General features: G+C 38.4%; 1 protein-coding gene across 1 annotated transcript in view; it reads left to right on the top strand.

Moving 5' to 3' along the window:
* The window catches only part of LOC139735506 (liprin-alpha-1-like), a 148,248-nt gene that overhangs the window by 61,940 nt on the left and 60,074 nt on the right, over positions 1 to 26,234 (top strand). Inside the window, exons 4-6 of the mRNA XM_071646263.1 lie at positions 22,359 to 22,460; positions 23,184 to 23,405; positions 24,881 to 25,027. Of these exons, the coding sequence (XP_071502364.1) occupies positions 22,359 to 22,460; positions 23,184 to 23,405; positions 24,881 to 25,027 (471 nt within the window). The remainder of the gene's footprint in view (positions 1 to 22,358; positions 22,461 to 23,183; positions 23,406 to 24,880; positions 25,028 to 26,234) is intronic.

Below are 26,234 nucleotides of genomic sequence, written 5' to 3'. Positions count from 1 at the left end.
CAAGGTCATTATTATGTAATGAAAGTGTTTTGTGGTATATATTACTAAAATATGTATTACAGACTACCCCTACAGCAAATATCACAGGGCTACGGCTTTCCATCTTGAAAGCATGGACATTTGAAATGTCCTCTAAACTCAATATGTGATATTACATGGAAATTTGGCCGTTTACGACCATTTTCAGTGGGGTAAGCTTACCATTTAACATTTCGGTAGCAAAATTTCTTTGGTAACCCAAGATAATATAGGTAAATGTCTATCAATACACAAAAATTGATGCCATTCCTAGGTGGGACGAAGGGTGATCCGTTACCTTGAATTTGACACTTTTTCATTTTTGTCAACTTTGAGGGCGCTCTCCGTAAAAACGGTGAGCACGAATCCGCTGATTTTTTTTTCAAAATTACTGAGCAAGTCAAAGCCTTCAACAGCATAATATCTTAGAACCTGAGGTGATGAAATGTGGAAGATATTAGCCTCTAAATATGCATTGAAATTTTCAAAATTAACATTTAACACCATTTTCGGTGACCTCGTGCACGTTAACGAAAAGTCAATTTCACGTCACAGTCACTTTTTCTTGCAAAGACTATAAAGTTCTCTCAATTTCCAGATAATGAACACTTTTTCATAAATATCCATGCTACCACAATCAATCAAAAATGCATAATTTTCTTTTAACTAGTATTTTTGAATGCACATTGGTTGCTATGTGAGGCTGTATCTTAGCAACCAATTGACCTTGGGGCAAAATATTTTGGGATTTTCCGTCAGACACTTTGGGGAACATTTGGTGCGATTTTCAAGAAAATTGGAGGGGGTCGGGTGACAAGCACTGGATGATTTGACGTGGATTGACCCTATTCTGCTTATTATAAGTTGAGTCTCTGACATAAGTTGTAGTTATTTTTGCCATTTCCCTTGATTGAGAATGAATACAAATCTAGACAGACGATTAAAAACAAAATGGCTACTTTCTCCCAAGCACACTCTCAGTAGAAATGTAGCAGGAAAATCTTATCAGAGTCTAGTAGGTAAGCTGTGTCCTCAGCATTCATTTAACTCTTTATTTGCAATGGTGGAAACCCCCTGTGTGCCACATTATTCTGAGACACTAATGTAGTCATGGTTTAGAAAACATTCTGTTTTTCAAATCTATGTAACTTTTATAAATTTCTGTTAAGTTGGATACATAGTGAGCAAAGTTGTGGAGAAAATGCCAAGCTTTGCTTTGGTGAAGATTGTTTGACAAATCGATGATTGTTTTTCTTTGAAATGACCAGTAGCTACATTGTAAAGGCGTGACTTTTGCAAACAAAACAGTGACAGAAACTTAGAATTTACCGACAAATCTATTTCAAGGGAACACCGCTTGATAATCAATCGGCACATAAAATGCAAGCTATATGGGAGACAAATGGAAGAGCGAGAAAAGCTTTTATTGTACTCCGGCATTTGGCGATTTATTGATCGGTTTGGGCGGGTTTGTGGGTTTGAGCAGAATATGCGAAGTTGGCATGCCGTCAACTGAGTCCGACGTGCGAACATGGCACATAAAGAGTTAAGGAAAAGAAGGGTTGAAAATCTGGAATATACACTGTACATAATTATGTACACTTCTTGCATCAGTTTCTGCTGAGATGTTGTCTGCCGATGCTGGGAAGACGTGAAGTTGATTTGACTTTGAACCCGTAAACTGGAATGACGCTGTCACTCTCACTCTCCAAATGTGTTTCCTCCATTTGAGTGTGTTTGAACGGTTGCCAAGGCAACCCATGTAATCCCCATGACGACAGCAATGTCTTTGAGAATGGATCCTCCTCGGTGATCTTCCACAGTCTTGGTGGAGCAGACACGAAAAAGAGATCAAGCATTGGGGATCCTTGAATAATTCTATTTGTTGATTTAATGTCTTAGTTTTATGTGTGTTCTTTTTTCCTTCTTGAAGGGCAAGGTCATTTGAGGGGTTTTGTGCTTCCCGTATAACTTGTTGTAAATGTGTTGAATAACATGCCGTGTTTAATCCTAACCGAGTTATTCTTGTCAAGACCTAGTGACAAATATAATATGACTCATGTTTCACCCCAACACATTTTGCAGGTCATCTGTGTTGGTGATGATGTTCACATGAGATGTTTTTGATCAGTTTTACATGTACATGTAGTATAAATACATGTATTTTAAATCGGAACAATTTGAACTCTGGAGTCACAAAGGAGTTTGTTTACTTTGTTTTGTTTCTTTTTTATACTGCATCACTACATATCCTTGCGCAAAATCATGATTTATGTGCAAGGATATGTAGTGATGTAGTATAAAGATCTAGAAAGCCAAAACTCTGCTCTCTTAAAATCTTAAAGTACAGTAGTTGCATCGCTTCAATGTGTAGGAAAGAACCAAATGGTAGCTCCATGGTTTATGCTTATAGATTGCAGCTAGACAGAAAACTACGAGAAAGAAAAATGTTGAAGAAGAATACTTTGCTTTCAAAATGTACCCACACCCCAAGTACAATTCCATCTTGCAAGTAGGGAGAAAAAGCCCCACTGTGCTACAAGGTTTCCTCTGCCAAGATTGAAACATCTCCCTCCCCCCCCCCACCCCTACCCCATGACCAGAGACCAAAGCCCCCCCCCCAAGCTGCAGACCATTTAGAACCATAGCAATAATTGAGCAGCCAAACTTGACGAAATGTTAGAAATCAATGTCCAACGATCTTCAACGCAAGTACTTCCTCTGTGTATCTGTATTTTATTTCCCCTCTTGCTCATCGCGAGATGCCTGCAAGCACTGTTCTGCTGCCAAGGTGCGTGGAGGCCCGTAGACACGCTCGCTGGTTTTATTACGGGGTCACCTGGCAAAACGAGCAGCCATTGATCGGGCACTCACCACGAGCCCTTTCAGACTGCAAAGAAAACCTTGTTGGCGCAAACGTTTTCAGCAATGTGTTTCATTTGCATTGCATGAAATGATTGTTGTTGTTTTGTTGTTTTGTTTTTTGGTTTTTTAAAGTCTGATGCAAACTTATTTCACATTTTCCCCTTCAACTCATGTCTAAAATTATCCTTGGTCAATCCTAGTCTGGAGTTGAGATGTTTTTTTGTCGGAATTGCTTGACTCTTAGGTCCATATCATAAGTGACTGTGCATCACGAAACCAACAAAAAGTTGCACACCCTGACTTTACGTGAGGACTCAAAATACAAGTTGGTAAAACGGGTCAAATGGGTAAAACGAGTCAATCTTGACTCTTTCATATTTTCTGATAGAGGAAAAAAACCCCCAATATTTCGGAGAGGATTATCAGATATTGGTTAGCCACTCATTTGATGGTCCTTATTGTGTGCAAGAGGAAAATGAGTTAACAGTGGAAGAGGAATGATTCTATCACCAGTATTGTAGTGATCAGTGAATATTTTGGACGCGAGAAATTTTCGTGAATGCGTTTAATCTGCGCATCATATCATGTACAAAATTTGTAGGAAGTCTTCCCTTCTGCTGATGTGAAATGAGCCAATTTTTCAATATCAATCTCGGGCATTTAACTATACATGGTTTTATGTTTACCCCCCAAATTCTGCCTGGCTTTATGTACAACTGTATACTATTCTACATCAGTATTTCGTTGTTGCGTCTCAAAAAAAACAAAAAAACAAAAAAACAAAAAAACAAAAAAACAAAAAAATTACTGTCCTCCGCTGCCAATTGAACAAACTCTACTCAGAAAGGTTTTTTTTTGTGTTAATATCTTAATTTGTGAAGTTTTTGTTTTGTTTTGTTTTAACAAAAGTATCACAAAGACTTGTGTTCTGTCCTGTTTGTTTTGTTTTTCCTACAATGTTGCCTATGACTTTGGATCATGTAACACTTATCTTCACAGGCTCGCCAACACTTTCTGCAGTCATAACCGTTGGCAAATTGAATTGGATCTAACATTTAATTTGCAGAAGTCCGCCGTTAATTTCCCAGACATGGCTTGCGGATGGGAGACAATGGCTAAAATAATGGAAGGATGGAAAAAGAGAAACAAAAACTGAGTAATTCCGATGAAAAATTGGACCCCCTATTAACCCCGACAGAAAAGGCCAAGTTTTCGTAGCATCTAGGATTCTGTTTGTCGAGGCTGTGAGCCGACACCTTACACCTGCCTGAATTTTTGATATTTTCCAGTTTGGAAGAACCAGATTTTCAGCTGCGCTAGGGATTGGATTCCACAGATATCCAGCTGCTATGCACTTAAATGTTTTGGTGCTGTTTTTACTTCTTTTTTTTTTGGTTCCCCTGCCGGTCATGTAATTTTAATCCAATCATGTACGGCTTGCCTGTCTTCTTAGCTGCCTAGACAGTCAGCCTCCCTTTTTCTCGTTCTTTCATGTCATTTTGTAAAAATGAGAGGAGAAAAAAAAATGAAGTGCAACAGAGCAAAAACAACTAGGACTATTAGAATGGGAATTGCTAAGAGGGCCGTGACATAGTTCACGCTAGAGATTGATTTGAAACTGAAATGTTGGAGATGTAGAAAATGTCTCTGACTGCAGGTGATTCAGACAATGAGGGCAGCATTATAATTTGCTCATTGAGATGCCAGAAGAGGAAAAAAAACAACAACAACCTCTTTTGGGAACTTGGAAATCTTTTGCGATAGTCTAATTTTGTAGCTCTAGACAATAACAGAAAATTTGCATGAGCAGTCAAAGGTGACCATGGTTCCTAGAAGCTATTCGATTTTCATTTTTTTTTTTTGATTTTTTAAGTCATTTTTTTTTTTGTTCTTGCATTGCTTTTTGTGATAACATAAAATGTAAACAAGAAATAATGTGTATTTTGCAAGTAAAGCTTAGAAAAAATTCTTTTAAGTACATTCTTTACATTTTGATGATACATTTTCATTCTTCCTTTTCTTTTAAAGAGTGAATGTTTTGGTAACAACATAACTGAATAAAAATGAAACAGACCTAGAGAAAAAGAAAAGAATTAGTGATGTATGTTAACTGACATCAGAGTTGCAACTTTATCAACTTTATAAATTCCCAAATGCTGGCAACACTGTTGGTGTCATATTAAATCATTTTTTACTCCAACCAAGGTATCCACTGATTTGAGTGTTCATAATCATTTGAAGGTTAGATATAGTGGGAATAGATATATGATAAGTATTTTGAACAAAGTCGTATTTTAAACAAAATATGCAAGATATAAAATCCTCAACAATGTGGTACTGTTCTCTCCTCTGTCAATATTTGCACTGGTAAATTTTATGTAGATGTTTGTATTTCAAGTTTGGGAAAAGCTGTCATTGCTTGTATTAGAATGATAGCTGCCAGAAACATCTGTGAACAAGTTTTATAGCTGTGCTGCATTTGTCCTTAATACTTAAGTGAAAGTTTGAAGAAAATCAGACAATAGATGCAAAATTTATGAATTTTTAAAGTTTTGGTGTTGAACTGCTGGATGAGGAGACTACTAGAGGTTATGACATCATGTGTGGACAACAATATAAAGAAAATATAAAGGGAAATCCACAAAAAATCATTTTTCATGAAAATGACTCATTCCATCAATTTAGTACTGACATATATGTAAGGGTGGTAATTATTCCCCATGCTTTCTGAAAGCAGTTAGTCAAGTGCTCTTTCATTTTGCTAGAAAAGTGAAAGCATGTTGAATTTTCTTTATATTTTCTTAATAGTTGTTGTCCACACATATGTCATAAACTCAAGTAGTCTCCTCATCCAGCAGTTCCAACACCAAAACTTTAAAAATTCATAACTTTTGCATCGATTGTCCGATTTTCTTCAAACTTTCACTGATGTGTTGTACCAATGTAGCTGCTTTCACTCAATCCACATTTCTCTTTGGGTTTTGGTTTCCTTTAATTGGAGGGACAACACTGCCACTGACTTCTTACTGTATGTGGTTAACTCTTTGTGTGCTGTGTGTAACATTTGGTACAGAAAACCCTATACCATTGTACACACTGTCCAAAGTCCCTGGCACTGAAAGGGCTAATGCCCTTTATAGAAATCCGCTTGAATATCAAACTTCTTTCAGTTCATTGCCCTCTATTCCAGTGATGACTTCTCTTTAGCATTGGAAGTTGGTGGAGTGCCGTATTCATCATCATTTTTAGAAACTACAATCATATATAGCGGGATTTTAATGCCTCTTTGGTCTCTCCAAAGAGCTGTTCGGAGTTGAATGTCTTTCAATTTTGAAAAGACAGAAATACATTTTAAATAGAGAGAAAAAAAGAAAGAGAGGTAGACTTAGGTGCAGTTTTTTTTCATTGCATGTAGATTGAGCTATAGGTAATTATATAGAGAGATGGGGGGGGGGAGGAGATACAGACAATTGTAGCTCTGAAATTATTTCAGCTTTATGCTTTTGCACATTGGCATAATGCCATCCGTGTGGGTGGTATGTGATCAGGAATTTTAGGAAGGCATTATTGTGATAAAGACAATGGCATAATGTCGATTTCATACACACCAGGCAACGGTGTCAAGTTGCGCCGCGGGGCAAGCTCGGGAGTCGACGTAAGGGTTATCGATGCCCGAATTAGCAATTCTGACATTTCGGGGCGGGATGTATGGTGGCTCAATGTAAAATCGTGGGCGGGAGGTATTAAAAGAGCAGATACAGTGAAATGACACTTCTTCAAGGTGGAACAAAGGCCACTGATGGTATGCCTGTGGATATATTTTGACGTACGTCCATGCGTACATCTGCATTTGGTTTTTTATCTAAATCAAAACTGTGAATGACTGGATTGGTTATCAGGGCAACATCACCTGTCAACTATAAACTTTCACTTTCTCAGATTATTCTTATTCGTCTTATTATAATATCAGAACACACAGTTTTGTGCCATAGATATTTGAATATATTTTCATAATCTGCTCAAGAAAAGTAATGCTCATTGGTACATAGATCAATTTAGGATAATGGACCTGTATGTGTTCAGTCAGGGAGCACTCCAGATTGACATGCCTGTTTGTGGTGTGCAAGTAAAGTTTTGCAATGCCCCGTATTTGTGTCATTTTCTTGAATGAGGATTTTAAAAGACATTGCAAAATCTGACACTGAATTTAGATGCATTTCTTTTTTACATTGTGTGTATTTCCACTTTTACCCAAAGCTTGTGGATACTTCTTTTTGTACCCAGTGCCCATGTCTGTGAATGACTAGTTAAAGTGAGATGACCGACTATAGCATCAATGGTCAGTAGTAACTAGTCACATCTTGGGGCACTGTACATGTAGTTAGTGAATAAGAATCAGGACTCTCACATAAAATTCTCAAATATGATTCCCCCAAGTCCTTTCTTCCTTGGACAAGACGTTTCTATCGACAAACAGTCAGAGATACCAACTGTTCCTTTTTTACAGTATTTTGTACTTTTCTTCAGCCGAAAAAAATGCAGGTTTCATGGAAAGTACTGTTATCTCCCAAGTTGTGTTACTACACATTTTTTTTTCTTTGTGCTGCAGGAAGGGTAAAGAATACTGTTTTCTACCAAAAATATGGCGTTTCAGCTTTCACAATACTGCAGTACTGTTTATAAAGTTAGCATCCCTGTGCAGTCCATAACCTTGGATGTTTTTTAATTGTTACCTTGGTAACGCTGGGGCAAAAACAGTAGTAACAATGCAAGGGTCCAATTGTAGAGCAGTAGCAACATATAGAGCAGGCTAGCTGGTATGAATAGAGACCATATTATTATCATTTTACAACCCTGCTTCCAAATGAAATGACTTGATACAAAGCCAAGCTCAGATAGTCCTTTTGACAGGCATGCTATAACACTGTGAACAAAAGGAAAGCAGCGCAGGTATTATAATATTAATATCCATACCCCCAGTCCGATCATTCCCCAAATGAGCTTACGCTATCCAGAAATAACGAAGTCTTGGAAAGTGAGCCACAAATTGGAAATTGCATCCCAGAAATTGATAGCCAGGCTATTATGTACGGAAGTCGTAGGTGATGCGCTCGTCTCCTCATCTGCAGTCATTGTCGCGACGAGCCGACGCTGAAGAGTCGAGCAAACGTTTTCGCAGGCTCGTATTATTCGAGCCCCCTCGAAGTTGAACGACCGAGCAGAGCGGAGGTGTACGTGTGTTATCCCAGTTTTTGCATTCTTTTCCTGTCCCGCTGCCCAACTGGGATCAATGGAAATGGAGATTTCGGGGGATAAAATTGCGCTCCGGAGAACACTTGGGACGCTTTACGTGGTGCAGTAATGTCCGTTGTCGGCTTAATGTAACACTCTTTAGTCTCATTGGCGTGATGGCTACATTATACTGACATTATTCGCTTTGATTAAATGTAGGTACAAGCGTGGAAGTCAAACCATGTAGGTCACATTATACTAATGCAGCAACTTCATCGTGTGACTAGTTGTACAAAGTGTTTAACAGAAGTTTAGGATATTGTCTTTTAGTGCATGGATATCATTTCCTGTGGCTCTTATTTTCCTGGAAAAAGTTTGGAAGAGAAAGTTTGGAAATCATACTTTTGTAGTTAGTATGGAAATATGCTTGATGGCATTGTTTCTCCCTCCTGATCAGTCAATTGTCAGGATTTGCAAGCTTCCATGATATGCTGTGTCAGACATAGCATAGCTATTCTAACAGTGCTCATTGTATGATATATTCATATACCTCTAACCCCATGAAATTTTGAAAGCCTTAAAGAACCATAATATGCTCTCAGAGGCTTGGAAAATAATTTGTGCAAGTATTGCTTGTAGAGATCATGACTTGCTTTCCATAACAACAAGTGGAATTACTAAAGAAGATAACGTGGAATGGTAATGGGCCCTCAGAGGTTTTTGGAACAATTTTTGTGACTTTATATTTGGCGCTTATGATCTTGGTCTTGTTCCACATCTACCAAAGATCATTGCAAACTCATTTGCAGTTGTATGCATTGCATAGAATTTAATTGTAATTTAATTGAGTGGATTCATTTCATATGAGCCTACTAAGGCAAAAACTATCTTAAGAAGCAGTGATTGTTTCAGTGGCTTTATAAAGTTAAGACTCTTGGACTAGGCAGTGAGGATAAAAGTTACTTCGCCTTGAGGCATAGCCATTGTTGCCAGGTTACTTGAACTCTGGACCTTACCAATTGTAGCATGGATATTTTGTGTATACACAGGACTCAACACTTACTTCTTCTTCTTTTTTTGTATGGTTGCCCTTTTTGGGTCACTGAAATCTTTAAATCTGACATTTTGGTGCCTGGGAAAAAGATTAGAGGCTGAAATAAGAGTGAAAGTAACAATCTATTTTGGCCACCAAAAGATAAATTAGGAGGCCTGTCACCAATTTTTATTAGCTGCCGGCCTCCGAGCCACCGCTTTACCATGTTGAGGCCTGATATATATTATATAGTCTTTTGAACCACAACAGGTCCTTATTGATACATTGGGTTAGTTGTACACTCACATGCCAAAGAAAGAAGAAAAAAAAGCTCTCTTTCTGTACTACCTGGAAAACAAACAAAAGGAAGCGAGCAAAGAAACAAACAAACAAAAAAGAATAGCAACAAACACCCCATCCCCACTCCCATGTCTGGAGGTCAATATTTTGTTTGGCACCTGGCTGTTTTTCCCCAGCTAGTACAGTATAGGGAGGCACTAGCTGCACTTGCATCAGACTGTTGTTGTTGTTGTTGTTTTTTCTTCTCTCTGTCTGTTCAGTCTTTGTTTAGCTAAGTGCATGAGCAGGAACTGTCAACATTTTGGGGAAAGAGTGCAGTGGAACCTATGACTTCATGCATGATTCCTTTCACAACTGTCTCAACGTCTGAATTACACGAGACGGGGAGAGATCTACCCCTCCCCCCCCCCCAACACACACACACACACACTTAGAGCTATCCCATGCAGAATTCCCTGAATAGGACAGTTTTTGTTCTTTTTTTTCTGTTTTCCAAGCAGGATGCATTGTTTCTTGATTCAGTTTTTGACTGGTGGTTAAAGTGATCCACAGCTTTGGCAGGACATTGGGAAGTGCAGGGCCACTCGAAAACTTCTCCCCCTGCTTGAGTGTGTTCGCGTTAGCATTTTATCAATATATGCATGGTCCCTGTGATGTTTTGGCACTCTTTTTCCAACCGCGAGTACTTTATTTGGGATTATCTCTGTATGCTCCGTGTGCTGTAGCACTTCTTGAAGTGATTGTACTGCACATAGATGATTAGGGGTCGTGATCTCCGGATAAGCCGAAGAATAGGATTCCAGCAATGCAAAAGTGTGTTTATCAGTGATTTGAGGCCACCTTACATTGAGTCAGGTCAATGTGTGCTGCTGCCATTCCTTCTATTTCTCTCTCTCCCTCTTTATCTCTCTCTCTCTCTCTCTCTGTTCCTCTGTGTGTTTGTATATCTGTTTCTTCTGTCTCTCTCTCTATGTGTTCATATATGCATGTATACTCCATTTCTGTTTATCTTTGTTTCTTTTTTTCTCCTTGCATCTTCTCTCAGGTCTGTTTCTTTTCTGCACAGTTCTGCTATTATTAGATTTTTATCATTTGTTTCCCAAATAGTTTTTCATGCACCATAAACTGAAGTCAATTTTTCTTCTCTCTGTTCCTCTCTGTCTGTCTCTCACTCTCTGTTTCATTTGTTATTTTCATCTCTCTTTGATTTTCTCCATCCGATGTTTATAATTTGTCAGCATCTTTTTATTAAACTTCACCATAGACTGAGGCCAATTTCTTTTTACTGTGCATGTAGTGCATTTGCTTCCTCTTCTCATTCAATCTCTCTCTTGTTTTTTGGTTTTTTTTTATAATGCCACTCCTCCGTCTACCGTTCTGTCACTATTTTTTGTTTTTCTCACTTGTCAATTATTGTAATATTGCTTCACATAAATGTGACCCGCTACAACAAAATGGTCCTAAAGTCGCGCACGGTCGAAGCCGTGAAAATCGAGTTTGAAGTTAGAGCATCAAAATTGGTCAAAACTTACGATTTTCTGAATTTGACGTATTATTAGAGTCTGACATGTCTTTTATCATCTGTCGAAATTTTGAAGCAAAATGATGAAAGGAAAGACCAAAAAATAGCGTTTTTCTGGACCGTGTTTTTTTGGCGTTTCAACGAAGCAGAAACTGGTTCGAACATTTGGATTGAGCGCCACACATAGGCTCCGCCCCTAACAACGACCAGAGTGATCTCATTGGTCAGTTTGCTGCTTGCCGCTAACCAAAGCGTGAAGCTCGCACACTGCCCAGTCGACTGGTGCGTGCGGGCGGGTTGCGCTATGCCTAGCCGCTTCTCCTGACATCCTGGTCACTGATTGGTCGGTGAGGAGACCGCCGTCGCTGTGTTTGAATGAGAATTACGGGGGTTACTAAGGCTTAACTTCTATTGTCCGGAGGTGAATACTGACTTGCGTGTCTCTTGATTGTGATTGCGTCGCAAGGAGAACTTTTAGGGCGCTTTTCTCGAAACAGTGATTTCCCAGACGTCTTGACATGCGCTCTTTTAAACATCGATATCTCCGCAGCCGATTATTTTTATAAGACATGTTAATATCAATTTAAAGCTGAAAGATTAGGAAATTGTGTCATGCAATTTTCAAATAATCGACCTCGCCCGACTTTAGGATCATTTTGTTGTAGCGGGTCACAAATTATATACATATTTGTTCTTGTTATCGTTTCTATTCTCTTTTTTTTTTCTGGTGGGATATCAATGTGAGAGAAAGTCTGTTTTTTATTTTCTTTGTGATGGTGATTCGTGAGGGAAACCGGTGCTAATTGCAGTCATTCAAATCGCTGATGGGAGCGGGATTACCCACTTTGCTCCCCTCGTTGTGTCAGACTAAAATTGATTTGCCCGTCAAGGCGATACCTGTCCCCACTCACATACATTGTTGACTGATTGATTATCTGACATATAGAGAGCGTGTTTGACTGTGCTATAGGTGTGAGCCTACATCATATTCCTATCTCGTCCATTTTCCTCCATTTTGTCGATATTCCTACTCCATTTATTATTCCTCTCTCCTGCCCCCTTCTATCTCTTTAAATGGATTGATGTCCCTTAGACCCATCTTTATGACCTATAGTTTGTCATATTTACTCTATATATCTGAGATATATTTTGAAAGTATACCTGCAACATTTGCAACTTGAGACTTGTGAAGCATTTTTGCAATGGGTGAAATTTGTATATAGAGAGTCATATTTTCAGGATAAAGAAAAAAGGAACATATTTCCTTTCCTGGGAGAAAAGTTTGCAATCTTCGCACCTGGAGACAGCATGAAACATACACTTGTCTGAATAGATCTATTAAGGCAATGTGTATATTTGCGACTTGTCATATTTGCAGATATCGATCAGCACACAAGAGACAGAGATATTCCCAGAAATATACCATGCATACTAATATCTAACATTGTCTTATATATACCTTTTCAATCTCCAAATCAGCATATTTGTCATTCCTTGTCTGTTTCAATAATTTGTTTCTATCAATAACCTCATATCTCTGTCTGAAGCATTTCTGAATGGAAGCAATGTCTGAAATAGAGATCGTTTACTTAAACAGCGACAAAATGTTTACTTACATTAAAACAGCGACAAAATTAATGTCCACATTTTGTCATCAAGCCAAAATGTCCACGTTTTGTTATCCCGCCACTTTTTAGATTGCTGTCACTGTTGTGAGTAAAAATACGTTTTTTTGTTGTTGTTGAAATTTTGGATAGTGTCCTGGTTTTACCCCTTTCTCAGGGTTTTTTGTTTTTCTAATTTCCAGTATTTCTTATATAATCAGCACTCTGAACTCAACAACTGACTTCGTACATTTATACTTCTCTTCTTTGGGGTCATCTTCTTGACATTGAGCTTTTTATTCATGCATTTTTCCTCCCTTTCTGCGTGCGAATCAATTCTCAACATGGGGTTGTAGTCAGTGGGCATGGTTCGAGATAATGTCAAATTGTTGCACCTGGCTTTTTTGCAATTCCAGCACCACTTTAACGGGTAGCAAAGGGTGGGGTGTTTAGAAAGGCTTTGTATAAATAACTGCTATGTAGCAGGAGGGGGGGGGGGGGGGGAAGGAGGGGGGCATGAGGGAGAGATGGTGAAAGTTGCTTAAACAAAAAACCAAAGCAAAGTAAAAGAGTACAGAGGAAAGAGGGAAAAAAAGAGTGTGAGTATATTCTGGGCAGACTGGCTACATATTGATGTTTGGGTAATATGTTTGTCTTGCTGTCTGCTGCTTCCGTATTTTTCTTGTATCGAGTGGCGCTCATTGCTCGCCTTGCGCATCGCGTCTCGTCGAGTACTCGCGTGTCGTTGAATTGCCCCGCTGTTCTCTGTAAAGTGTCCATTTCGATAATCGAATATCGCTTCCTGCCCCTCCCCCACGTTGCAACAACTTTTTATCACTTGGGTGATATCTCCCCTTTCCTGCTGGCGTTAAGTGATTTGTATTTGGTTTCAAGGGATACATCATCTCTTATTAACATATCAAGAGATATTACCTTTCCTTGCAGTACATTTGTATGCAGGTATCATTTATACATAATGCAACTATATCCCCTATTCCAAAGCATATAATGGATACGTACATCCATAGATACATGTCGCTTCACCTGAACCTAGTTTTATCAGAGCCTCTTTGAACATGAATGTATTTAGTTTCATTTTGCTTCATGTATCAAAAGTAACATTTAACTTTTTCAAAACATCTTGTTTGCAGTCTTGTATTGAAGTTTTGTAGTGTGTTGAGTGAGATGTTCCTTGCTCATCTTTCTTTCATCTCCATGTCTGCCTAGATTCATCTTGTCTTCTTTCTTGTTTTTGTTTTCCTAACTTTCTTTTTCATTTTCTTATTCGGTCTTTTTACAACAACCAGCTTTTTGAAAACAATAACTTGAGGGAACTGGTTGTGTCTTTATATGAATATCGATAGGAATGACCACCGTGTGTTAGAAGAGGCAATGGACTAATTGTATTGGAAATGTCTTTTCTCAAGCTGTCATTCTCTCTTGACCCCCATCTCTCTCTCTGCATCCCGCCTCTGGCATATGTCCCTTGCTCCTCTCTATCCTCATTCTGTCTGTCAATCTTGACCTCCCCCCCCCCCCCATCCCCCCCCCCCAATCAATTTAATATCCCCTCACCTGTGCTATTGTTGCACTGTTTTTTTTCCCCTCCAGTCTATCAAAGATCAATGCCATTGACTTCATTTTCTAATTCCCTGCCCCCTCTTCCCCCTCCCCCATTGCATACCATCAGCTAACCCCCCCCCCCACCCCAACAGTGCCATGTGATTCCTTCCTCATATTGAATATTAAAATCTTTTAATTGCTTTCCATGTGGTGATGTGAGGTGAATCCAAACCTTAATGCCAGCCATTCTATGTTTGAAAATGCTCCTGTGTCTGTTTATCATGCCATCAGTCTGAATGTTGTGGACAATATTTCATTCTATGAGCGAACATTCGCCAGAGAGAAGATAATCTGCAAAATGAATGAAAGGGCTGAAGGTGTGGGGGGGGGGGGGGGGGACAGGAAACTGAGCCGAAGAAAAATGTGGGTACAGAAATGCTGACAAACATCTGAAATGTAAACTGGATATCAAGCACATCTATGGTTTCTAATTCCTTCTCAGTCACAGCTAAGTCGTCCTTAATTCAAATACTTTTGTTGTTATTGCGGTTTGATCCCACTGACTACAGCAAATGGAAATAATTATTGTGGGGATGTCTTGGAGGTTTATTAATTGGCCGTCACTAGCCTCAGAGTTGATTAGCTATGGCAGGCCGATCCTCCAATAAAGGAAATGGATTATTGGACTGCATGAGGTTTCCTTAAAGCTGTGGTGTGGTTTTTGATCATGATAGTTTTGATTGACGGAAGATACTGACCTCGTAGTGTTCTAAGCAGTTGGTCTTTCATCCTTATATGGATCCTTGTCCCATGATAGGGTGTCAAAAGTAATTGAACACCACTTTAAATGAATAGTAAGTCTTATTAGACAGTGTTGATGAATTTGTAAGTGAAACTGGTACCAGTTGTCTCTTATTGTTCAGAATAATAAAAAAATGTATAGTCAGAAACTATAGAGGTCAGCATTCTGGACTACAATCTATCTTTTGTATGAAGCTCGGCTGCTGCCTGTGTTATAAATGTGAAGTCTCCTTTCGCTTGGATGTTAAAGGAACTGCTGTGACACAGTGGATTGGACCACAGACCTTCAGTCTGTAGGACCATGGTTCAAGTCCATCATCAAGAGTTCTGGGTACTGTTTCATGAAAGTTGTCTGCTCTGACAAGTCAGTCTCTGACAATTTCAGTAAAATCCTTGGTTTTGATTGCTTAAGAAGCTCTGGTCACTTGACTCTTCCTATTATAATTGTTTCATGAAACGGTGTCCTTTAGGCAAAGCAAAAATATATAAAGCATGTACTGTAGTCCCATCTTTGTGTGCTGTAATATATTTAATGTTCTCTATTCTGTAGTTACTTCTTTTGTGGCTAAGAAAAATCATTCTAATCTTGGATTTAAAATCAGTCTCAAAGATGAGCAAAGGTATATATTAATTCATCTCTTTTTTATCTTCTTATTTCTCTTTCTCTCTCTCTCTCTTTCTCTCTTGGAGGTATTTTTGACTGTACTCGGACTTTAAAGGGATGGTATAGTATTGGTGGAGATAAGGATTGAGCTTTTAACTTTTTGCGCAGTACTAAAAAACCACTTATGAATTGTTACAGACCATGAGGAATCAAAAGTTTATTTGATGGAAATCGGTTTGGAAATGGCTGAGATATTCAAAAACAAAGTAAAACAAAGTGATCCTAATAAAAGGTAGGTCCCAACTTTTATTAGGATAGCTTGATTTGGATATCTCACCCATTTCAAAGCCAATTTCATCAAATAAACATTAAATCCCTCTTGGAATTACATGCTCTTTCATATTTTACAAAAGGTTTCTCATTATCTCACAAAAACAAACAAAAAAAGTTATTAACCTGAAGCCAGATATCAACCCAAACCATACCATCCCTTTAAGGTTTAAAATGTGCTTTTATTGATGCTCTCCGAGCTTCACTTAAATTTCATCTGCAAATGATATTTGCTAGTATCCGGGGCAGCTCGCATCAAATTAGGGATCAAATTGCCTCCCTCTTCATGACAAGATTATTGAAAATGGCCTTTGATAAATGTCTTGTCACTTGTCTTTGAATGTGACAGTGAAAAGATGTCGTCTTGATTGCTGTTTTCAGATGAAAATCAGTTTAATGCTGTGTCTGTGGTTCGTACACACTGCATGACCCGAAAATGTGTGTTTGTGTTTTGTGACATGCAAACTGTGCTGAATTGGTTTTTATTCCCAGAATCTTGTAGCCTTCTTTTGCTTTATATTATAATTCTTTTTTTTCTTTTTTTTTTTAAATTGAAAATGTGCCTGTCAAGCTGAAGCATGGATTTGGCAACACAAAATGTATTTGACGTGATTTTATGAAATTCTTATTGGTGAAGTTGAACAGGGGGCCCTTTATGTTAACCTTTGTGACTATCTAATCTAAAGTCTGGTTTGGTGTACCCAGAGACAATGCTGTGTGTAATCATTCCATCCCGTCTAGTACGAAACGAAATACTCCGACAGGACATAAAATGGAGGTCCCGTGTGTGTGAGAGAGTTGTACAACCCACGCATGTAAAAGATCCCACCTCATTCATTCATTCATCGCAAAGAGCAGGGTGTTTAACCCGGTGAAGTGGTCCTGCCTCACATCCGAGTGGACCCCACGGAAGACCAGCTTGTGCAGCTGAATATTGGCTATCCAACCGTCTTCTCTGATGGAAAATGAAAACAAACAAATAAACAGTCATTCACTTAACCATCAGATGTGACTTTTTAGATTATGAGTGTGCAAAGATCCTAGTAAATGTTTCGTAATAGTTATTTCTAGACTGGAAGGCAACATGATTGATGGCATTTATTATTAAAGATAACTATTTTATTGGGGCAGAGGCAATTACTGACTGCACTTTTGGGCAGTATGGATTTGTATCTACATTTGTATCATTGTCAGATGAATCAAGGTTATATTCTAAAGAAGGAAAATCAAATCAAGAAGAAGAAAAAGGGGAGAAAAAGATGCTAATATTAAAAGGGAATATGCAAAACTATTTCAGATGTGATTTGGAACTGATCTGGGTAAATAAATGGCCATTTGATTCCCTATAGAAGCGGCTGTCGTCGGGTTTTACCCCTGATTTTCATGTAATACCTGTAGCCAACCTTGCACTTTTTGTGGAGTAGGTTCTACGCCCCCCTTTTTTTTATCATTCGCCCCTTTTTTCCTTTTCTCCCTCTCCCCTATGTACCTCTATTGGTTTCTCTCTACCAATCTTGCTATCACAATTTCTTCCTCCAACCCCTTCTTCTTCTCTCCTTCATTTGTTGTTTGTTTGTTTGTTTGTTTGTTTTTTTGTGTCCAGCAGGGCTGGTATAGTTTTGGTTGAGATGGGGATTCAGGTTTAACATTTTTCGAGATAATGAGAAACCACTTATATGGAATATGAAAAAGCATGCTATTGTAGGAAGAATTAAGTTTACTTGATGAAAATCAGTTTTGAAATGACTGAGATATTAAATACAAAGCAAAACAAAGTAGTGTGAATAAAAGGTGAGATTTTCCTTTTATTGGGACCTTTTTGTTTTCGGATATCTCAGCCACTTTAAAGCCAATTTTCATCAAATAAGCTTTTAATTCCTCTTAGAATTGTATGCCCTTTAATGTTTCATATAGGACATATTTTAAGTGGTTTCTAATCATCTCACACGAGAGTTAAAACCTGAATCCCCGTCCGAACCAAAACTATACCATTTCTTTTAATATTTCTGTCGCTTCTTTTCTCTCTTCTTCTTTCTCACTTTAGCACATTCTGTCCGTCTCCTCCCTCCCTTTCTCATCCTTCTCTCCTCCTCTTCGTTTTTTCCCTTTCTCCTCATCATTCCCCTTCCCGTCTACTTCAATTTACCGTCTAAAATGGCTTTCCTAGGGCTTCAAAGGACTGTTGAACTCGAAAATAGTCTGAAAGTTATTCATATTTTTTCCTCTTTTTTTTTTTCCATCTTATCTTCCTATTGGAGTTATAGGATCAGAATTGCCAATTAGGGTATGATCCCCCCCTCGGGTTCAGGGGAATCCGGCCATGAATCATCGGACAATCCCCCCATAATCCAGCATTTGGTGGTGGGCATATTGGTAGGAGTGGGGGAGGGGGGTCGGGTGGGGGTGTTGGAGTTTGTATGGGAGGAATGGTTGGTGGGGGTGCTCCATGTGGGCATTTGTGCGATTGTTAATATTCATATGTCTATATAATTGTATGTATGTGTGTGTGTTTGTATGTGTGTGTGTGTGTGTGTGTGTGTGCCTGTCTGTCTGTGTGAGTAGATGGATGGATTTGTGTGTGCATCGACTGTGCTATCAACAGCAGCCATCATATTCTACTTGATTGACCTATGGTTTTTATTGTAGAGCCAGTAGCCTAATACTTGAATAGAAACGTATCGTGTCAGTGATAGGGCCACGTTGTCATCTTTGCCACAATATGATTGTGTGATTTTCTGTAGGACCTACCTGTGCCACTGTACACCTGTGGAGCTACAAGAAGCTCCATACACACACAAAACACAACAACACACAAACAAACAGACAAACAAAAAGTACAAAAAAAAAACCCAGCAACAACAAAAATAAAAAAGAAACACACAAATAAAGAAATGAAGAGAAGACCTGGGATACTCTGTACAAGTCATTCTATTTTATTCGTCTCCCTATGGAAAATACTATTTAAAGGTTACATGTGTAAGGTTTAGATTAAGAAAAAAACAATAATCAGGAAGAAATTTGTAAACAAAACAACAAAAACAAAACGAAAAAGACTAGGAATACTCCACTTTTCATCACTCATATAGAAGAAGACACCTTATTTTGAAATTGTGCAAAACAGGTTACTGAGATCATTGAAGTATTGAAATTCAACATAATCTAAACAATAACAAACAAAGATAGGAATCTGTGTACAAAAATTTTATAACTAGATGATTATCTTAACATAATATTTCTGTTTATCACTTAATATTTTCATTACTGTTTGTACATGAAAAGTGTAGGAGAATGGAATCGCATATTATGGTGGGTGCCAGTATTTGAAAAAACAAAACGAAACATTTATAGGCCTATATACTTTGTACATTCATATGGGATATACCAATGCTGCACACTGGCACTGGTACATGTATGACGGTCCAGGACCAGTACAAAATTGAAAATTTGGTTCCTACTGGTCCGACAGATAGGTTGGACCAGTAGAAAAAAAAAATGGGTTGGTGTGCAGCCCTGCATATACCCCCTATAGAAGTGGAATTATTTTTACTTATCACTTTTTTTTTTTATTTTGTGTGTTAGAGGCTTTGTGTTCAAAGGTTTAGCTCTGAAATTTTGACTTGAAATGAACTGGAATGAAACTTTCCTTGTAAACATAGATGTGTTTTTATACAAGTACATTGTTTCGTACAAATTAACATGCACACACATAACTGTTAAAGTTGTTGTGTGTATAAAAGTGTGTTTGTGTGTCTGAGACTGCTATTAAGAGATAACTCTCAATGTTTTCATGAGATTGTCTTACTTTCATGATCCTCCATCCCCCCTCCCTGCACAGCTAAAATGTCCTTGGCACATTAAGATTCGCCTTTGAGCACTGTACTATGTGAGCTTGAAAGCTGCATTTCCATTGCTAGCATTCAATTTCAGTACCGTCGTAATGGGAGCGAGTAAATACAGACATTTTAGAAAGCCCTCCCAGTGGCTGTGTTGAATGAATCCCGATGCTTTCCAAAAAAACGTGTTTTGTGCGACATGGAAGTAAACGCTATCGCATGTCGGTATGATTGACACACGGAAAGTGTAATAACCCCAAATTCGAATATGCCCTCACTTTCCTTGGCTGGCGGTGTAATGCTTTCCTCTTATTATTGGTGTTTTTGAAAGTATTTGGTTTGAGTTTGACAATGGCTCTGCTGTTTGTTTAAGGTTTTATCTGTAGGTTCAAGATCACTGACTTTGATTAAAAGTATTCAGCTTTTCCAGTCCTTTTTATGCCATTGCTAAAGTATAAATATGCAAGAAACCAAAATTTTATTGTGTTAAACTGCAATATCATTCTAATCTTTAACTCCTGCTGTCCCCTATCTTTCTACCGGTGTACAGATATCTGCAAAATTGTTCATACCCCGACTTCTTACTTTTTTCTTTATATGCCAACTTTTAATATAATGATTGATTTACGATGACACTCGGGCATGGGTTTGGTACCTTACAGTGTGATATCAAAAATAATTACATTGTGTGATTTTCCAGTTTCATCTCATTAGTATAACAAAAGAAATATAAAGATATTCATTTTACGAAGGCTAAAATAGACTTTATCCCAACTCGGACATCAGTCATTAAAGGACAAGTCCACCTTCATATACATAAGGATTGAGAGAATGCAGCAATATTAGTAGAACACATCAGTGAAAGTTTGAGGAAAATTGACCAATCCGTTCAAAAGTTACGAATATTTTAAGTATCTGCTTAGTCACTGCTGGAAGAGAAGACTACTACAGTGTATGATGTCACATGGGTACAACTATATAAGGAAAATAAAAAGAGAATTTCACAAAACTTTACTTTTTGAATAAAGTGCACATTTCTTCGACTTGCTACTGACGTATGTTAAGGGTAATATTATTCCCCCTGCCTTCGAAAGAGAGAAGTCGAGTGTTCTGTTGTTATGCGAGAAAAATGGAAATATGTTGAATTTTCTTTATTCTTTCTTTATATCGTTGTACTCATGTGACATCACAAGCTATAGTAGTCTTTTCATCCAGCCGTGACTCAGCAGAAACTTCAAAAATTCATAACTTTTTAACAGATTGTCTGATTTTGCTCAAACTCTCAATGATGTGTTCTACTAATATTGCTGCAGTCACTCACCCACATGTCTGTGAAGGTGGACTTGTCCTTTAATTTTGATCACCAGCCATTTGCCTCTGATCACAGCACCTGATGCCTTGGATTTCACCATGTTTCCAGCAAAATTCTTATATTCCATTAAAATATTCAAATAATGAAGGACAGCCAAAAATGTGGAATTCTCAATCTCTCTATTGTTATGCAAATGAAGTCAAACCAAAATTTTCTTGAATTGGTAGGTGACAACTAAATTCATCAAAGTCACACCAAAAGTATCATTCCATCATAAACTTATGAGGGAAAAAAAAAAACACCATAAATGTTAAATGGTTCGAATAAGTTTGCAGACAAGTAATTATATAGAAATATACATTTCTCGATAGACACTATTGCCACCAAAATGCAATGCATTATGATTATTGTTATTATTATCATCATTGGTATAACAGTTTGCTAAATGTCATCTTCACGATGCATGCATTGACGTGTGTCTGATTTGCTCTGTATTTGATTAAACACAATGTAGAAGTAAAAACAAGAGAAAATGTTGCGGACTGAAAGTCAATTTTGGGAAAGATTTGATTTTTCAACAGGTGTTGTGATCATACTGTTTCTTGTATATTATCCTATTCTGGCTGTATGGTAATCTATCATCATACAGAGTAGCTTTGTTTATTTGTTGTTGCTTTGGGGTGGTCAACAGCATAATTTGCAATGCGCACATGCGTGCATAAAAAAATTGATATGTGTATCATATGATGTGGTTGTGATGAAAGGGGAAAAGCGGACATTAAAACAAGGCTAGGATTGATACAGGATGACATACGAAGTCAGAACCAATGAGTTTGTTTCCTTTTAAAATGTCAGATGCACTCACACGTTAGAACATGTAGCTGCAAGCTAAAGTGGAAAGATGTGGTCTGCTATACATCATTCTTTCCCTTCATTTTTTTTTTTTTTTTTTGCTGTCGGATGTGATGTGATGTGCATGTCTGGTTGCCATGGTAACAGGCTATTCACGAGGGGAGACGGGTAAATCTCAGGAGTAAAGACTTTGTCCTTCTTCGCTCGTCGTCAGGACAGCTAAATACATACGGTGTGCCTCATAACAATGACGGCCTGTCATGCCAGGAAAAAAAAAATAACCTAAAGAGATATGATGGGAAACATATAATGTATGCTCCACAGACTGAGGAGAAATTAATGTACTATAAAGACTGAATGTGCAACTCTGGAAGATTGTTTGTTGACAATGTCATGCGTGTGAAAGCACCCCTTTGTATTCCATTCTTTTTCTTTGTTTCTGATGTCCGTATCTTGATTTTTTTTTTCTGGTCGTTTCTGTCGTTTCAGAATCAGAGCTTGAAGGATAAACTGTTGAAAGGGGGCGGTCTGCAGCACAAAGGTCTCAAGAATGGCCATGGCGATGTCACACCAAGTATTAGTACGACCAAGGTCAGTAGAGGGCGCCCTATTTCATTTTTCTTTTTGTTCTCTCTCTCTTTCTTTCTCAAGCGAGTTAAATTACTTCACGTAGGTCCTAAAATGTCTATTTCCATGCAGAATAACTGCATTCAGATTTCGAAATATATATGAAAAGTTTGAGCGCACAATGAGTTAAGCACCATTTTAAAACATTTTACATTATTAAATTCCATTATCAGATGGAGAAGCATAAAACCTTTCAAATGGCTCCTCACTTTTTACATCGAAAAGCATGAGTATTCTTGACATTATTATTAAAAGTATTCCATATTGTTTTATCATATTGTCTGTGTTTAGCAACTTTAATTGCAGATTTCTCAGATTTACCATGAGAATGGATTTAACTCACTTTGCAAGCAAACTCTTAAAATCAGTTGTACTATCTTTCTGCCAATTTGCCACTCAGGGCACTTCAGTCGTACATAATTGTTCAACAACATTGAATTAAAATATAAGCATGATATGCTTGCAAATGGCCAACCATGAAAACCATACTAGCAATACAGGGATTAGATGAACTTTCGCGTACATTTTACTTTTGCAAATCTTTGCTTCCCGCAAAATTCATGAAAATTTCATGCATGTGACAAGTTCTTGTTTTACAGTATTATGTCTATCATTTGAAAAAAAATGTATATTTAATAGTGAATGAGCCTGACAATTTCCCCACCCTTCTCCCTCGTTGATTTACAGAGGTTATCCAACGGATCCATCGACCCCGACGACGATGTCAGCCGGGTGATCGAGCTCCAGGACACGCTGGAGAAGCAGAACCACGAGCTGGGCCAGGCCAAGGTTCGGGTGACGGACATGAACATCCGGGTCGCTGAGCTGGAAGAGAGCTTGGCCATCGCTCAGAAAGAGATGCTCAAGGCGCAGGAGAACGCTGCCAAGTACCAGCGAGATGCCAAGGAGGTACGGCCATCTCCTTTTTGGATAGGAGGGTAGTTCTTTTACCCCCTTTAGATACCAGTACCTAGGCCCTGTTTCATAAAGCTGTTCTTAAAGTTACGAACGACTTAAGAACGACTGGTGATCAGTTCTGTTGTGCTATACTGTAGTATCAGAATTTCAATAATTCAGCACAAGAACTGATCACCAGTTGTAAGTCGTTCGTAACTTTAAGAACAGTTTTATGAAACACCCCCCTGGGCCCTGTTTCATAAAGCTGTTCATAAAGTTACGCATGACTTTACAAACGACTTGAATATGGCAAGCCAAATGGGTTTCCTTATCATTGTTAATTTTGATAGCTAAAGTTGAAATTTGAAGATGATAAATGATTATGCTTACATGTTAACACACACATTTTTAGTTGAAATTTGTATTTTTGCTCCAATGTAGATGAAATATTGATGTACAATTGTTCTTTGTTAAAACATCATGGGAAAAAAAAATTACACAAATTTTGACACTTCATATTTCAGTCGTTCGTAAAGTCATGTGTAACTTTCTGATGTGAACAGCTGTATGAAAGAGGGCCTACATGTAACACCGTGTGAATAGCTGGGTGTGACAGCGACACAGGTCAACACAAGTGAAGCTTTTACGATACTGTCGGACTCACACTAGAGTTCATGTTTTCAGTAACAGCTACAGGTATTTTCAGCACATACATCCTGGGGACCGTTTCATGAAACATTTTGTCAGTGATTTACACCGACAATTGTTAAAAGCTACTGAAATCTTTGCGTCTGGTTGGCTGATAGCAAATTTGTCGGTGAAAACCTCCGACGAACTCGTTGATGAAACGCCCCCCTGGACAATGCATTGATTTTATCTAGATTGTTGAAGGTCGGGAGTGAGGGAATGTGAGGATCAATGAGCAAGGCACTGAAAGGGTTAAAACCACAACATAGTTCTCAAAAGGGCTTGAATTCATCTTCCACCATTTGGAATTTGCTTGCAATTTATATCAAAAGGCACTACAAAGAAACTTGTCTGACTGACGCAGTTTTCTGTTTGAATATGAATTTTATTGTGATTTGATTTAATTGAAATCTGATGTTGTGAAATCAGATATAATCTTGTCTGTGAAGAACATCAGAACTAATTGATGAAGGGTGTGGTATGAGTGGGAAGTATAGTCCCGCCTTGTCACCCCACAATTGGAAATAGCAACACTATCCGCAAAGAAATACTGTAAAACACAATATTTTCGCGGCATGAAATTTTCGCGAATTGGAGCCTACAGCCATTTTCGCGGCATGAAATTTTTGCGAGTTGCCTCTTACATTCAATGCATATAGTGTAGACAAGAACTTTCGTGTGCATTTTAATTTCGTGAATCTTGGCTCTCATGAAATTCACAAAATTAGAATGCACGCGAACATTCCTCGTTTTACAGTAACATCCAGAACGATTTCTTGTCTGTCCCGTTTTTTCCTCAGGCGATGGCGCAGAAGGAAGACATGGAGGAGAGAATTGCCACGCTGGAGAAGCGCTACCTCAACGCCCAGCGGGAGACGACCTCGCTGCACGACCTCAACGACAAGCTGGAAAGCGAGCTCGCCAACAAAGAGGGCGACATCAAACAGGTGGGTGTGAATAGCCCAAGATAATCTGTTGAACACCAGTCGCGAGTATACTCGGGCAGGTGTCCATTGTACACATGTGTCATTGCAAAATTAGCTGGTCCTCAATGGGTTAATATTCAAGATGGACCATGTTTACAGAGATGCTGAATGTTACTTTTTTTGTTGCAGTATTTTATATTGTTTTTTGCAAGAGAATATAGGAGGTTTTATGGGAAATACAGGTGATCCCGAATTATATTTAAAGACAATACATGTCTGCTGCCGGAAAGGTAAAAATACTGTTTTTCCACCCAAAAATATACATTTTCAGCCCACAGAATACCACAGTGGTGTTTACAAGGTTGGGTTCCCTGTATTTTAATCTGTTGAAGACTAGTACTGGCAGGTGTCTATGGAAATGCGTATTACAGTAAAATGGGCTTGTCCTCATCGGATCAACGGGTGAAGTGAGTTTGTTGGGCCTTGGTTGAGGTAACACATCTCCCAGTTAACATCTTTGGCATCTATACAAAGTAAAATGTACATCGTGAAGGTACTGGATAATGCATCACCTTTGAAAAAAAGCAAGTAGCACAAATACATCAATTTTGAATGTACAGCACTCTGTACTGGTATTTTAAATTCTGGCTCTATCCACATGCTGACCTCCTGTAGCTTCCAAGGAAACAGAGGGAAGAACAATCCAGTGTAGAAAAGATATTTTAAAGTGCAGTTGTGGAGATTAAGAGATGTACATGTCAAAAATTACCATATACAAACCTTTTAGAGTTGAAAACTCCCATCGCTTGAATGTAAAATGAGAGTACTTTGACTTCCAGCCCACATGCATGCTTTTATCCAAATCGAGCTTTTCTGTACCATGGAAAATTCAAGTGTGTCTGAGGTTAAAGGTCCCCGCAAGTCCAATGTCTGTTGAAGAGATAGTGACAGCTTAATGGCTTGTAAAGCAAGATATGCCACTCCCGCGCTGGACAACTGACCAATCTCTGTCCATTAGTGGCTGATACTAAAAACAAACTCATTCCAGATATGGTGACACTCCGATTACTTCCACTTGCAAAAAACAAAAATAACAGGGTAAGGGCAGCAGAATCTATGGGGGAATAAAAGAGATCCCAGTCTGCAAAATCACAGTTTCAGCTGTCAAAGAACTCCTTTGAAAAACCGTCAAAAGAAGGTGTGAATTAGAAAGTCTAGTGAGTCTAGA

Source organism: Diadema antillarum, unplaced genomic scaffold (assembly GCF_040938485.1).
Source record: "Diadema antillarum isolate AM-2024a unplaced genomic scaffold, OU_Dant_1.0 seq00000582_RagTag, whole genome shotgun sequence".
Classification (NCBI taxonomy): domain Eukaryota; kingdom Metazoa; phylum Echinodermata; class Echinoidea; order Diadematoida; family Diadematidae; genus Diadema; species Diadema antillarum.
Note: the sequence above shows the minus strand (reverse complement) of the source record. Positions and strands in the feature narration are given on the sequence as shown.